At 38.5% G+C, this 16,571-nt stretch overlaps 1 protein-coding gene and 1 long non-coding RNA gene across 4 annotated transcripts in view; one reads left to right on the top strand and one right to left on the bottom strand.

Moving 5' to 3' along the window:
- The window catches only part of CTDP1 (CTD phosphatase subunit 1), a 102,781-nt gene extending 86,619 nt beyond the window's left edge, over positions 1-16,162 (top strand). Inside the window, exon 13 of the mRNA XM_039571975.1 lies at positions 15,125-16,162. Within this exon, the coding sequence (XP_039427909.1) occupies positions 15,125-15,266 (142 nt within the window). The 3' untranslated portion in view covers positions 15,267-16,162. The remainder of the gene's footprint in view (positions 1-15,124) is intronic.
- The window catches only part of LOC109144531, a 36,589-nt gene continuing 27,095 nt past the window's right edge, over positions 7,078-16,571 (bottom strand). For 2 of the 3 annotated variants that reach the window (XR_005604685.1, XR_005604684.1), the window contains 2 exons: positions 13,717-13,879; positions 7,078-8,207 (listed from right to left, as the gene is read on the bottom strand). This is a non-coding gene — a long non-coding RNA (uncharacterized LOC109144531). The remainder of the gene's footprint in view (positions 8,208-13,716; positions 13,880-16,571) is intronic. The other variant, XR_005604687.1, reaches the window with a different exon arrangement.

Consider the following 16,571-nt stretch of genomic DNA (forward strand, 5'->3'; position numbering starts at 1 on the left):
CTAAAGTGCTGGTTCACATTTCGATCATGAGACTTCAGTCTTGGTCTTGTATTTCTCTATATTTCCTACAAGGAGCAAATGCACAGCTTGTGCATGTTTGCTCAAAGTGTCAAGCTGCTAAATTTCCATTGCAGGGGTTTTTTTCTTATCCTTCTAAAGGCTTTTAGAAAGTGAACTGCACGGTCTAAAAGTTCTCAGGTTCAACCAAGCAAACCTTGGTACAGAACTAATGCGCACTGTTAGAGCCTGGGTTGATCTCAAGGCATCTCTTTAAGGTATAGCTGGGCTTTCCCACAGTCCTAAAATGACCAGAGTTGTAGGTATGCATGTTATGTCCATGGCAGCTGTCCTAAGAGAGCTGGCTCTGCTCTCCATCATTCAGGGACAGTGCTTCCTTGCCTTGGAGGGCTGCTTGTGGCCTGCTCACAGCTGCAGCAGCAGAATGGAATACATCCAGGGTGCTGCTGATTTGTTGCATGGTCAGTGGTGCTGATCTTGTCCTTGTAAACAGCAATATTATCACTAATATGTGGGGTTTTTTCGTAAGTCTTACAAAGCAGGTGCCATAGCTGAAGTTCAGGAGGATGGAATGACTCTTGCTCATTTCTCCTGGGATGATTCTTTTTGAAAAAAATATCTGAGCTATTTTTCTTGTACAGTGTTCCTAAACAACTTGAATAAATGGTTTCTCAGTAACATTTACTGCGGAAGGTATCTTTTCAGCTTTTACCGGCTAGCGCTTGTATTTCAATGCCTTAGAAAGCCTCGAGCAGCCTTGAGAGGTAGCACAGGCGATCTAGCACTTTAGTAGCTCTAAAATCGGTACCTGAATCAGCTGCAGAACAAATACCATCAGCAGAAGCAAAGAGGGAGAAATATAGCTCCCTGCTCGCTCAATTCCCTGCAGTTAGAAGCCCTCAAATGAGACAGACGACCAGAGATGTTCACAGGAAGGTAGCTGAGCTGCGAGAGGGCGTTTCCCTTCCCTCGAGCATCTTTATTAGGAGAAGGGGAAAGGGGAGGACTGGGGGTGGACCCGGGGTGAGCGGCCAATCAGACCCTGCTGAAGAGTCTGAGTTACATTTGGCTTTGCCCGCGCTTGGAACAAAGGAGCTCCGAGCACATGTCTTTGGGAGGGGGGAGGGGAAGCTCGGAACCGGCAGCAACAATTTACATCCACAAAACATAAGGGTTTTTTTCACATCAAGCCTATCAAATATTAACAGCAGTTGAAGTTTTAAACTTTCTTTCCTTTTCCTAAGAGATATTTTCCAAAGCCTTTCTCTATGGATATGATATTGCTTCCTTTGGCAAGTTTCTTTAGCATTTGGTGGTTTAAGTGAGGTGTTCACCACTTAAACCGTCACCTAAATCTAGTAAGTTTTATGTTAAGAATAATCTAAGTTGTTATAGTTCTAAAAAGTTTTTTTCATTGTTCACCAAAAAGCTGAATAGTGGTGCTGTGAACTTGAGTGAGATAATTTAACATAGTTCTGTGGTATCTTGATGTTTCCCTCCACAATATGTAAATTGCTAAAAGACAAACTGCACAAGACTGCTTTCCTCAGAAATTGGTGGGTTATAATACTTGTGTTTGTGTTAGACCACATCAGATGGAAAGCTTGAAAACGCTTTGAGATATAGTATGTTTAGAGTGACCATCTGCCTTCAGCTTCTTTTACTGTCTAATTGTGAAAATACCTAGAAGTTGTTCAGATGTAATAATACTATACTATTCAGTCCACTTGTGTGTGCAGTTGTTATTACTTGGATTGCACTGATACTATGGTTATACCTGTTAATTAATATAGCAATTATTCAATTGAGATCAGGAAAAGAAGTGTCCTTGGAAAAGTGAAAAATAGCATAAAGTTCTCTTATACTAACTGTTTTCAGTATCAGATTTGAAAGCTAGTTTGTCTTAGTATGTTTTTATTGAAATTCTCTGTGTACAAAGTCATCAATAACATTTTTTGGTCATGGGTTTTCCTATTTCAATGTTATGTAGATTAACTGGGCGAGTCTATATGAAGCTTAAGTGCTAACAGTTCTAGTACTTCAGGGGAAGGATAGACAAGTAATTAAAAGTCTGTTACTAGTATGTTACTAGGATTAGGAAAGTGCTGGTAAAATATGTCTATTTTTCTCAATTCACTTTTAAGACTAAACAGGTTTTTGTGCTTGTCAATGGAAGTGTGCTGGTATTTGTAAAATGAACTGGGAGATCTAAGTTGCCATTTTTTCTAGGGGCAAAAGTTTGGAATCATAGGTCATCAAGCATGAGAATATTTGCCTTGTTCTCCTTGTCTCCTTAAATGTGCTAATAAATGCTGAAGTACGTATAGGAATTGTATTGTTATTCTTACTTGCTTGTTATTCTTACATTCCCCTGTTCTAACTTTTGCCATCTATAATGATTCAGTGACTCTGTCTATAACTTAAGAGATCTGAGTGAAGTAATGAAATTGATTTCTCACTAATGCGTCGATGTATTTGAAATAGAAGTCTTTCTGCAGTCATTGCCTTTTATCACTGCAGAGCCATTAACTAATAGCTTCCATCCTGGGACAATGCAGTGACTAGAGCCTGAGGGAATATAATTTTCTATAATATATCTGCAAGAAGCACCAGTCTACAAGAACTGGATTTTTGTAGAAGCAGACTTTAGAAATCATTTGTTGCTATCATTTTGGGAAGACTGAGGGCTGAAAAATTATGAGAGGTATTCACATAATCAGGGAGAAAGAACAGAGAAAAGAGATGTGCTTTCTAGCAGAGGATTCTTGTTTAACTGAGGCCAGCTGAAGAAGAAAGTGCAAAGCAGTGAAAAACATCGCTTCAGTTTGGAGAAGAAGCCGTATGTGGCAGGGAGGATCCTGGTACCCTTCCAGGACTCCAAACCTAGGCTTAAGCAGTGATCAAGACTGGTGAGAAGAAATTAAGTCAACACGATTGTCTTTTCATATATCTCTGTTTTTCTTGGCTTCTGCAGCTTAGATGAGTTTGTCTCAGAATCAAGAGCGTTTTGTTTGCATTAATTAGTATATCACAGTTAAATGATCTGTAAATTCCACATTGCTGAGGTCAAAGTTGAAGGAGAGTACATGGATTAACTACCTGGGAGTTAGAACAGCCCTGAGCAGGTCCTGGGATTCTACAGCAGAGTTAGGTGCTTGTGGTGAAGAAGGAAAGCTTGTGGTGATGAGATTCCAGCCTAACCCTAACCCAGGGTTCTAGGAGCTGTCTGACCCCATATGAGAAGCTTCCAGACAGGGAGAACTCTTGATAATGTAATGCTACCCCTTGAGCTTCTAGGTTGTGGGAGTGAGGAGTTTTCAGAACAACACACAAAGGGCAGTTACCTGATATTGATTCCTCTAGCCCAACTGGGAGAGATGCTGTTGTGTGAAACATTTCATTTAGGTATTCCTAGATCCAGAAAATGCCAAAAGCGCAATTTAAGTTTGAAGAAATTAAGACCGCAAGAAACTAGGATAATGGGAAACAATTTGGGAGTTACTGACTTGATCTGCTTAGTGGTCTGCCACCGTGAAGAATGAGCTTGTTTCATGTGATTGCCAGGGTGAGAGAGGGAGAACTAGAACCCTGAGTGAATTTGAAAACCTGAGCTCCTATTGTTCACTCACAAAGGGAGGAGTAGGAAAAACATTTCATTCTGTCTTCAGCTTCAGAGCACTTGTGACACACAGAGGGGACAGTTCCTTCCTCTCATGGAATCTGAATTCCAGTAAGAAACTGGAGCATCAGATTGTTTTGGATGTATTTCTGTTCCTGCACAGGAGTAATTTAAAAACACCAGGTTCCAGTATCCTGCTTCCACTCACGTAACAGTTCTCCCAGCCCTGTGTGAGTATTTATGGACTTACGACCTCCAGCACCACTGCCCCATTCCAGTAGTCCATAGATATTCATGTTGTTCTGCATCTGTGGCAAATGGCAAGGGATAAGGAAGATGTAAAGCAGAAGTTCAGGGTGAGGCAAGCCTGTAACATACTGCTTTGGTTTGCATGTTGGTGAGAGCTGCATTGGGAAGTGAAGAATAGCAGGGGGTTGCCCCTCAGGTAATTTAGGCAGCATTTTTTTCCTTTAGTCAGGCTGAATGCTTCAGTGCAATTTATGAGCTCTTAAACAATTTATGTTTTTCCTTAGTAAGATATGTGGATATCTAAATATCTCCTGAGACTAAGGAAACCAAGAAGTACATTAAGAACTGCCAGTGAAGGTTTTTAATCCTTCATTGTGTGCCTCTGTTGAGACCTAGGACATTAGCTGGAATACTGTAAGGCAACATTGTTCCGATCAAGAAAAATAGCTCTAGTTTCCCTAATGAATTCTAAAAGTACTTTAAATTCCACATAATAACTAATGTGCATTAATCTTGATCGCTGCAAGTCTTTAATGGCTGCTAAACAGAAGTGTGTATCTTAAATTAAAATGCCAGCTTGAAGCATGTGCTAAAAGTGTTGGTAGAAGAGAAGCAGTACTGCTTCTTAATGGAGGGGGGAAATCTAGGAATCTTAAATGGGTAGATATTCCCATTTCCAAGTATTAATCACTTGAACTCCTAATAGGTTCTTCCATTGGGAAAAACAAGGTCAGATATTTTAGAAAACTTGAACTTGCTTCAGAAGACTGTTGTATCAAGCCAGTTGCGGAGATGTCCCTGCATTGTTGGCAGCCCTGCACGTGAAAAGCAGATAGGGATGTTTTAATTCCCCACCCCACAGTAGATGCCACAGCAGCAAACATGTCCTTTGCTGTGTGACCCATGCATATTGCCGCTGCATTGCACGGAAGAGGTCCCTGTTTGCGGAGGGAAACGTCTCCTGTTCAGAGCTTCCTTTTGCTGTTTCTCAGACTACCACTGTGGCTTGAGTGTGCCATTAGCTACCCCAGTAAATATTTACTGGAAAACACAATTGAATACGTGACAATATATGTTTTGCCAGTTACAGTGAAATAACACATCACATTAAATGTTCTTGCAAAGTATGTTCCTACTAGGTAGAGAACCTGTAAAGCTTGCTGATCAACAGAAAAAAGATGTGTCTCTGCTGATGTTGCTGTTTGCTTCAGACCATTGAATACAACGTTTCCCAGGAATTAGCAAGGGTGGGTAAACGGGCACCTGAGCAGTGGGGCCAGAACTGCCTGCAAGATGTTGGTGTGTGGGTGGGCTTCTCTCTGCCAGGGCTGTGCACGTGTGCTACCCCTCACCCCTGAGGGTCACCTGTGCAGGCTGTGAAGGAGCCAGGGGTATCTGAGTGAGGTCAGCTGTGAAATGTGTTCCGGCAGTCTGGGAGAGGGCCTGTAAAATGGTTTAATTCCTGAAGTCAAACAGAGAAGTGTCTGGTCCCCTTCCTGGTATTTCAGACCTTACTCCTGTTCCTGGATCAGTGTGGCTATCTTATTCTCAGATAGAAAGAGAACAACTTGTTGCAGTCTCAGTTTTTGTTACATGTTTGAAGTGCTGTGTCTGTCTAGTCATTTCAGGCCCAGAGAAACACACGTTTTCACATTTCCCTCTTGTGCACATTCATATATCCCGGTAAATTGATAATAGAACTTTATAGGAGCCTATGGCCAGTACCATTACATGGATAAGACCAGCCTGTCGCCATTTAACTCCAGATGCTAACTAAGAACCACACAGCCACTCACTCACTTCCCCCTGCCCTGTGTGGGGGAAAACCAGGAAAAAAGTAAACCTATGGCTTGAGATAAGAACAGTTTAATAATTGAAACAAAATAAAATATTATAATAGCATAATAATTGTAATGAGAAGGAGGTAGGTTTAATTTCTGTAAGGGAAACAAGTGATGCACAATACAACTTCTTGTCCCTCAGCAGCAGTCTCTCCTGTCCAATGACTCCCAGTTTATGTGCTGGTTATGATGTCCTGTGGTCTGGAATATCCCTTTGGCCAGTTTGGGTCAGCTGTCCTGGCCATGCTCCCTCCCAGATCCTTGTGCAGCTCCTCACTGGCAGAGCACGGAAACCTGAAGAGCCCCTGGCTCAAGGTAAGCACTGCTGAGCACCAGCTGAGCCATCAGTGTGTTATCAACATCAGTCTCATACTAAATTCAAAACATCACATTGTACTGGCTAGTGGAAAGAAAATTAACTCTCCAGGACACAAGCTCAGTAGCTGCCTTTTACTCTGGACTGATAAAAGATAATGAGCTGTTTCTCCTTCAGATGCCTTCTTCATTAGTGGTATGGGGAAGGCTGCAGCTGAATAATACCATAAATCTGAGCTTTGGACAGGACCATCATAAAAAATTGCAACTTTGTACCAGAAAGTACAGATCAAGTATAAACTGCCTTTGCTAGTTCAAATTTATTCCAGAAATATCGACAGAAAAAAATTGTAGAGCAGACTGTAGATGGGATCAGGACTGTGAGCCAGGAGAGCTGCGATCATTTGTCACATCGTAGCTGGTGTGAAAACAACAGGTACGGGAAATTCTCAGCGGTGCGATTCCATTTGGCACATAGGCTGGGGATTGCCACATGCCTTTTGATCCAGATTGAATCTGTGATGGTTTCTGACCCAGTATTGTAGAGATCCAAATTTAATGAATGCAGACCCACTTTTTAGAGAGTTTGTTGGAATTGCACAGTAAAAAAGAGATGGGTGGCATTCTGTTTCAAATGTATTGCATGTATTGGTATGCTGTATATATAATTTATGCAAACCTTACAAAACTGATGTAAAAATCACGTAGTTCTGGCAGATATTACTACAACCTCAATTGAGATTTTTTGTCTTTGTAAATCAAGCCTTGACAGTACTTTGCTCTGTTTCTCATGGAAACATAGCAGTTTCTAAAACAAATTTCTAACAATTTTTTTTTAATTTCCTTTACTGAGAAGTGACTTCCTGCCTTGATGTCATTTCATTTTGTAACTTACTAGCTTTTCTAAAACATTCTGTAGCAAAATGAAGCCAAATGTTGACTTTTTAATGTTGATAAGTTATTTTCTAGGTTCTCTGTAGCTTTGTATTTTAATGCTGTTGTGTCTCCAAAACAGTCTTCCAAAACCTGCTTTAATGCATGAAAAAAATATTTATTGTGTACAATTTCAACAAATAAATAAAGAGAAATTTAAGTTGTCAGAGCTAGGAATTTGGGGAAGGAAGAGTGAGGAGTGCCAAGATAACATGTCTTACCATTTGGATAAAGAATTAAGTAGTCGAGAAATGTAACATTGCAGGAAGATGTTGTATGATTCAGAGAACAAATCTTGCAGCCCATTGCTAGATGGAGCAATCTCAGTCCCCTGTACCATGGTGTAACCCACAGCCTGACAACAGCTCCAATTCCCCAACTGTTGTGCAGGAAGTACTCATTGGAAGCTGACTACAGAGACGGTGGACAAGTGGCTTACCAGACTCTGAGGCAGGCAGCAGAGCCAATAAACTGGGGGATTATCCAGTTAAATCACATGGCAATGTGAGGAGGATGAAGAACTGACCGTTTTTGGCAGGAGTGAGCTAGTGCATTTCATGAAAGAATATACCTGTGTGGAAAGCGGGCTGTGCATTTTGTCCCATAGAATACAACATGTTAATGGAATTTGAAGTCTGGTTTTTGTACTTCAGTGGAGATGACAGTATTACCAGTATCCATATGGAGTCAGCAATGTGTTTTGTCTTATTTTCAATATTTTACAATGAAGCAGAGATATTCTTAGTTAATATTCTTGTGAGCAAAGCAGTGAAGAAACATCCTAGAAGGATGTTTGGTTTAGTTATTTGCAATTTAATCTCAATTATTTATTGAAAACAAGGACAAAGTAAGAGAAGAGTTAGTAAAAATCAGAGTTGAAGGCTTTGACAAAACTGTCTTATCTTTCAGTATAACTTAGTGTAGCCCATAACATATGTATTAACACACAAATTAAGATAATCTATGGATATTTAATTTTAAAAGCCACCATATACCAAATCTTACTTCCAGCCTCTGTGGTTAGCACAGTCAGCATGTTATCAGCTAAATTTCATCTTAACAATTTAAGAAGCCAAAGAGTACATCTCGAAGAGTGTTCTCAGTGTCTGTGAGTGATGCTGGCAAATCCAGTCAGGATTCCAAGCATTACTTTGCAGTGCTGGCTGTCTTCAAACTGGAGTTGGTTCTCCATTATATTGGCACGGGGGTCTCTCCACATACATATTGTGCTCCTGTGAGAAAAATTAAGTCAGTTTGACTTTTTTCAGATAAATCAGATCATGTTTCTTTTCCAATTTCTTATTTTGATGTATGGTTTTGTATTTTCTAAATTGCCCATACATCTTAGTTTTTTTGCCCACTTTTCATCTTAATTTTTTATTGCATGCTACCATTTTTTAAAACAATGACTCATATTTAGATCTCTAGTGAGGGCATTATTCTTCATCACTATCTGAGACTATCTCCTTCCTATAACAGAAATTAGTTGGAGGAATTAGCCCATTTTCAAAAAACTTTTTTCAAACCAAATACCGGTAGAGTTGCGGTACAATGCCCATCCACGCACTGGGAAGGAAGGCTTGAAACTTTCTTTACTCACTGCTGAGCCTTGATATCTCCTATTACAGCTTCCCAGAGCTACCCAAAATCTCTACAGAGCTATAGATCCACCATCTGACATTTGTTGTCAGAATGGGTAATATTTGTAAACTAGAAGAAGCTGGAAAGAGAATTGATGCAAACAACAAAGGCCTGGTTTAGCTTTCGAATAGGATTAAGAAGTGATATGCCAGAGTGCATCTGTGCATTCTCCATTATGAAATTGTCAGGTAACAGTCTAGTATTCCACATAGTGAAAAGTATATTTAATTTTCTGTTGTCTTCTACATGTCAATGACAAGATCATTTGTTGTGTGATATAAAACTGCCACTGTCACCTTTGCCTTCCGAAGAAATAGTCATATTGCATGTTGTAAATGTCTTCTTATAACTACATGGATTATTTTCAAACAACTTGAAGTTAATGACAACTAATATTTTAGGGACACAGTTTATATTTCTGTGATTTAATTACAGAAGCAAAATTGTATGTTCAACTTTTCAATTTTCCATTATCCAATTTAATTATAATCTGTATCTAAATTAGTTCAGTGCAGAGAAAATCACACTGCGTTTTGTTTTAAAGTTTTATTGCTACACTGTTTTGGAATATCCCAGTGTTTAATTATTAAGAAATCATCATTTTCTTGAAGAAGACATTAGTATTGTTAAGAAACTACTGTTGGGGTGATTTTCTTGTTATTAAACTTTCCCCTTGACCTGAATATTAAGAAAACACCAACTCGTCAATGGGCCAATTTTAGCAAAATTTACAAAATATCCTTATTAACACACTGTAGTAATTGCTGGATTTATTTTCAATTTTCTGTGACTTCCTGACTTAAAATACTCTCGGTTTAGATATACATTGAGTGTTTAGTTCAGAGAACTACCTATAAAGCTGTTCTAAGATGGTTTTCAGTTTCCACAATAGTTTCTCACCATTGGAACTGTGCACAGGTGTGCTCGATTTTAAAGCAGAAAGGCACTGAGGCTGTACAGAATTTAATTAGCTCTCACTTAACTGTTGTGTTAGTTAAAATATGCTTTGGAGCTGTCAGTTGGAATTGGTGGATGCATGGAAGCGGTTTTCATGAGGAGCATTGAAGGCACACTGTTCATCCAACTGCGGGGACTCTGTCTGCACCCCAGGGCTGTGCAAGACACGTTCTCGGTGCATTTTTCTGCATATTAGATTTCTGGATCATCTTGTAATCCTGCAGACAGCATTGGATGAGTTCTTGAGGAAATATATGAGGTGTCTGGCATTTGTTCCTGTGGCACTAAATAGTGTCCTGTTTGTCACAGCACGAGCATGAAGTGAAAACACACACTGCAGCTTGCCAGGAGTGCTGGGGTAGTGCTGTTTGTTTCTCCCATGGCGGTGTGCCTGGCAGCGTGCTGCACTAGTGCCAGGGAGGAGCACCAGGACAGAAAATCCAGTGTTCCTGCACAGATGTACGAGGGAAATTGCCAGAGGGTAGACACCTGAGTTACAGGCAGGCTATGGACAATTGCTTACTCATGTATTAAGTGTAGATAAAAGGGCATAGATCAGAATGGTTGGGCTTGGAAGGGACCTTAAAGATATTGCCATGTATCCCATGCTAAGAAAACATAATTGCAAAACTTAGAACATCTCTCTGAAAATTTAACCATCTTGTCTGTCTTATGTAACATATTAATGCCCACAACGTTGATTTTCAGTCTGTGTGTTCTCAGAGCTCAAGGCATTGAAGCTTGTTAGCCAAGTATTGGGCTGGCATCTTCAGAATGGGTTGAAGAAGAGTTTTACTGGATAACCAGCCCTAATTCTTCATAACTGAAGAATATTGCCAGAGAACTAGTTTATCTGAATAAGTTGTTCCCATAGTCAAATTCCAGTTGCATTACCAAATGCTACATCACCTTCTTTCCATTGTGGAAGGAGTTCACAGAAAGCTGTGGTCTAGGTGTGTGTGGAAACCAGGACAGACCTTCTGCATGGAGCTTCAGAGGCTTGCCCGGGGTGGTGTAGGTTGTGTTGCAGGGCTGCGATGCTGTTGGAAGACAGCACGCAGTTTCAAAATGCCCTTTTCAAACCCTTGCCTTCCAAACTACCTACAGCTGCTGTGTGAGTGTTCTCATTAGAGAGAAACTTGGCTGTATTTGGTAGGAAATTGAAGTCCTAATTTATAATGTCAATGCTGTAAGCTGATTGCTTGTAAAAGACTAAACACACTTAGTCTGCAGACTCTACTTCATTATTGTACTGATTTTAGGAGCTGTTGAAAAAAAGCCAGGTCAACTTGCAATAAATTAGAGGTTTACTTATCAGAGTAGGGATGAGGATGTGGGTATTGGGAGTTTAAAGGATATGTGAACATTTATTTAAATACTTTCTGTAGTTCTCATTTACAAGTTCAAAACAAGGTTTGGAAAAGATTTAAGTTTGCTTTGTTTAAAGCAAGGGTTATGTTGCCCTTTGAATTCCTTTGCTAATTAGATGTTTATATTTTAATGTAGCACTGTATTTCTTAAAGGGGTGTCATTGGGATGCAAAACAAACCAGAGACAACCTGCTTTTCAGTTAAGAGAAGAATGTTTTTCCAACATTGTTTTCAGCCAATTATAAATTAAGGCCTTCAGATAACAGAAGCAAGAAATACTGGACTTTTTTCACTTTGTTCCCTATGGTTCTCTCCATGAACTAAATTTAAATTGATTTTATAAGAACATTAAATTGATTTTATAAGAATGCAGTTTTCATTTGACCTGTACATTGTAATCAGATTTTAGTGGTCATTTTAACTGATCAAGATCTAAATAAATTTTCAGTAAGTTTTTCTGTGCTATTTTTAGAGGCATTCAGCTTGTGCTATTGCAACTTCATAAACCTGTCTCTTCTTTTGGAATACCACTACTTCTCATTAGCATTCTGTAGATAAAATTTTTCTAAAACTACCTTTATACATATATAACTACAAATGTTTTTTTCATGTTTAATATCATTGTGAATTGCACTTGTAATTTATTTAAATCTCTCGACAATTCATTTAAATATGTGAGAGTTTTTTTAAATGTATTTCTCTTTTTTGCAGCATGTGAACTGGTGGGCCTCTAGTACTGGGTATTACAAAGGAAAAATACTTAATGCAAAGGAAAAGGAAATGTGAATTGTAGAAGTGTTTTTCACAGAGTTGTCAGATACTTAAAATTCTGCATTCAGTGTTTTGGCAGTTGTTTGTATGTGAGCTTAAAGATACTCAGTTATTATTGACTTGTTTGGCTTTTAATAGCAGTCGAGCAAAATTCGTTATAAAAATGCAAATCAAGCTAATGGAAGCCTGCAACATCTGCTGAATCATTCTCTCTAAATAGTAAGAAGGAATCCTGTATGTGCTTAACTTTTCCATTTAAAAATGCTCCGCACTATGGCTCTGAAACTGGAAATGACAAGGAATGGGCACAAAACAGTGAGGAAAATATACATTTAAAATTGTTTGTTATGTCAATAGATATGCTGCCACAGGCATATACTGCTTTTTCTCTGAGGGTAGAAGTTATTAAGAGGATGTTATCTCTTTTTTTTGAATTTGCAAAGAAAAAATGCAGCTCTGTGTTCCTGATGTCCTTCCTCCATACTTCTATCCGGGTTAGCTTTTTATTTGATATCATAATACTTATTTAAACATTTTTTTGAATACCTGTGAAGATGCAGTTTATGGTACACAAATACTGAAAGGTTTTTATACCGTAATAAAAACAATGCTAACATTCTGGAGAGGTTTTTTTGTTTTTTCTATTAGAGGACAAATACTTATCTGTGTTTTCTTTTTTTTTTTTTCATGGCTTTTTCTTCCCCATGAGTGACTAGGTTTTCATGTGGAGATTGAACAGAGCTGTCATTTTAGCTTTGCTGAAATAACAAGAATTGACAAAATAGATGATGGTCAGTCTTTTGCATTTCCAAAGATACTGTTTAATACAACTGTAGGAGGGATGAAATATGGGAGAGGCATCCCTTAAAGTTTCTGGAAAGTCTTTTTGTAGACTGGAAATCCATTCTTTAATTAACTAGTTACACTGAGTATTTCAGATCCCTGTATTTTGTTGATTGTCCTCACTGAAATCTAGTTGCTATGAAGTATATTTAAATTTTAAAAGTGACTTTCTTGCATAAATCAATAATTTTGCTAGTCTTTGCTGTAATAATTTAGTAAATTAACTGTTCTTCACTTTCAAGAAATAATGAACTGGCAGTGAGATATTATTTCAGTGACCTGTTACTTCTTTAATTTCTTCATAGACCTTTTTTTTTTTCTTTTCTGTGAGATCTGTGCTATTGGTTTCTGTCCCAGTAAACGTTACAGTATTTGGGCTGGCTCTAAAAGCCTGCTTGTCCTGACACATTCTTTAATACATCATCTGCAGTCGCGTGTACATGTTTCATATGTGTAAATGACAACTGTCAGATTGTTAATTTCATTTTTCAGTGGGCAAATACCATCCGTTTCCATAGATGCAGCCTTACAAACAGATGAATACAAATGTTTTCAGCTGTGAGCATTGTGGTATAGGTTCGCTCCATGACTTTATTCATCTTTATTTCTCAGTTAGCATTGCCTTTGTACTTCTTATCCACTGCTTGTTAAAGATGCACTATTCGTTTCTTCTTTTGCTGAGTAAGACTCTTACAGGTTTCTTTAATTCCCAATTAGCTTTTCTTTGCTGATAGTGTCATTAATGCCTAAAATAGCGCTGTAGCTCTGAAGGCTGAAATCGTCACAAAGTCAGCAAGGGTTACTAAGGCTCCATACATTTGCATAGCTTTTAGTGAAAATGTGCTAAGATTTCTTCCAACTGGGCATTTTAAGTATGGGAGCTTCCTTGTCCAAACTGCATGCTAATAGAAGCTGTGTGGAAATAATCAGTGTTATGCCTGAGAAACTGCTTTTTATTGTGAATTAGGCTGCATTTAGTGCCCTAAAACTCCCTCAGCACACCACATTTGAGTTTCAGTAGCAAAGTATTCAGGAAATGCTTTTACTTTATCCCATTTTTCCTTGTCAGGGATTTAGAGGCCAGAGTGTATCCCAGGGTTTCAGTCTTGCCTCCCAGGAATATTACTTCTACCACCCTATGCTGAACAGCAAAACCCACCTGACATCAGTGGGAGGAAGTGGCCTGTAAAGCAGCAGCAGTGTCTCTTTTTGTCCCACAGCTGCAGCAGAAGGGGAAGACGGAACACAGTGCTCTCGCTTCCCATTCTGACTTGGACTCCCCTTCTGACTTCCCACCACACCTTGTCCATCTCCCTGAAAAGCTGAAAAAGGGCAGGTCAGGTGTCAGTCAACCAGCCCACAAACCAAGCAGTCTGGGCTAATGAGAATTCCTGTTTCTTGGAAAACAGCAATAAAGGTGTCTGTATAAATAAAAACTCCTTTGTATTTCAGCATTGCTTACAAGCTCCTAAATATGACTGTTAATCTTTGCCTTTATTTCTTCTGGATATGTATAACTCATGTCAGTATTTATCAAAGGTCTTCCTTGCTATATGCTATTTCTCTGTGCTCTCAAGTAACACGATTATTGTTAAATTACTGCTTTTTGCTAAAATAGATAGATCATTTTGTTAGTTTTTCATGACTGCAAGTGGGTGCATTGTCTTCTTAATAAAACCCCACCCAACAAGGAAAAGGAAAGTTTTTGAGAGATGCCTGCCCCTCTGCGTGTATTTTTCTGCTTGAAATTTGATGAAATTATCTGGAAGCATTTTGAAGGTGTTTCTACATCTCATTATGAATTCTGTGCAATGCAAAAATCTCAACTTTATTTTTGTCTCAGAAGTACACGTCTGATATAAAATTCCCTTTGGCAAGGAAAAGAGATTTTAGGATTCCATAAATCCAAATTCTTTTGCTCATGGCTACATCCCAGTTGAAGCGTTAGATTTTCCTTGGAGATCTTTCAGAGCCAGGAACATGATTCTTTCAGCAGGGTATGGTGCATATCAGCTTCCTGTTTAAACTGGTTCATTCTCCAGAGATGCAAAGAAATGTGTTGTTCAGCCTGGCAGTACTAATCCAAAGAGACAAAAGGGAAGGATGGGACCCCAAAGTTTGGAAGCATGAAACTGTAGATGCTGGTGCAGTGAGATTTGGCTAATCAGTTACGGTTTTATTTTTATTAAATAAGTAGAAACTTGAATATTTCAAAATAATATAATAACATTTTTGTTTTGGTATTATCTCTTTCACACAATGGCTTTCTTCTTTCTTTTGGGATGCAAGAGGCAAGTAAATCTACTCATTATTTTCAAACAGTCTCATACTTTCTTCAGAAGATGGAAGAAACAACACTACTTTACACCTACTGCTGACAGTGCATAACAGCAATTAAAAAATGAACTGTGTGAACTGGCTACTTTAAAAACAAGTGCTGTACTTTTTGTCTAGGCCTGAAACAAGATGAGTCCTTTAGCCTCATTTTTTCTCATGTTGAATATAAGTCTCTCAGTAAGCACTGAGACACCTCCATTCATGGACCTTGTCTCTGTCTGTCCTTCCAGGGGTCACAAACGCAAACTGGATGAAGATGATGCTGCCAGTGAATCCAGTAAAGAATCCAGCAATGAAGATGAGGAGGGAAGCAGTTCTGAAGCGGATGAAATGGCAGCAGCACTTGAAGCTGAACTGAATGACTTCATGTGAGATTCATGCAGAAGACAGAATTTGTAATTATATTTTACTTCTCATAAACAGATTGGACTTCAGATGAGTCCCTTATGTCAGTACTCAATGTTTTTCCAAAACGTGTGTGTATATTTTGCAAAGCAGCTCAAGAGGTGATATGTTATTTTACAAAATCAGAAGTAGATGTTTTTAAGTTGTTTTACTAAAGGAAAATATACTTTTTTAAGCAAAAAAAAAAGTATTAAATGGGATGCGGTGTGCTATGCCAAAGACATGTTAGGAGCTCTGCAGAACCTTCATGTATGGGACAGTAGTACAAAGACTTGTGATTAAACACACATCAAGTTTCTAAAAATATTGCAGGCTGTGGTTTATCGGTTACAATCTTCAAATAGAGGAGGAGATAAAGGAGATGGAATTGTCTGGGTAGTACAGCAGGAATCTGACAAACTGGTCATCCTTTTCCACAAATAAAGCTATCAAATATAAAAGGATTTTTGAAATAAAAAAGAACTATTTATATTTGTATAGAAACAGAACGTGATATGCAAGCTTTGTGAACTCTGCACTTGACCCACCTGTTATTTGTTTGTAAGAGAATACATAGTGATCAGCATTCATGGTTTTAGGTTACTTTGTTGAATAGTTGGGTTCTTTAGAGACATTGTTTAGATTTTTAACTTCTCTTCTCTGTAAACAGAAATTTAGCACAGCAGACTATGTGGTCCTGTACTGCCACAGGATGCATATTCACCTATTTGTGTTGTCTTGGAAAGAACAAGTGCTACTTCAGGCTAGATAGAATTTAATTTCTTTGAAAAGAGATCTGATGTAAAGTTTTTGTATATTCTATTTCATATTTGACCCACAAAACAGATTTTCTTTCATTTAATAAAGGTTCATTTTGTATGCTTTGTTTCTCTTTCCTGTTCATTTTCTTCCATCAAACATAAGACACTTTTCTCTATTATCTTTCCTTTATTCTGCATGAAAATAATGAAAAACATTGAAAGCAGGTGCAAATTTGTAGATTCAGGCAGATAGCTGAAGGACAGAAGGAAACACTGGCCCAGACGATTCATGGATGCTAACATCTGACATTTTCTCAGGTGGCTTTGACTGGCCTCTGAAATTACCATAAGAGTTGTTGCTCTGGTATTGAATTTCTGAGGCCAGGACCATGGTTTATTCTCAATTGTTAGCAACTGGAGATTCAATCCTTTTAATAATATGTTTGCAAAAGAAGACTCATTAGTTTGTATGTCATGGTTAAAAGGAAGTACATTCTGGTGCAGAAATACTTCATTTTTCCACTTAGCAGTA

This window comes from Corvus cornix, chromosome 2 (assembly GCF_000738735.6).
Source record: "Corvus cornix cornix isolate S_Up_H32 chromosome 2, ASM73873v5, whole genome shotgun sequence".
Taxonomy (NCBI): Eukaryota; Metazoa; Chordata; class Aves; order Passeriformes; family Corvidae; genus Corvus; species Corvus cornix.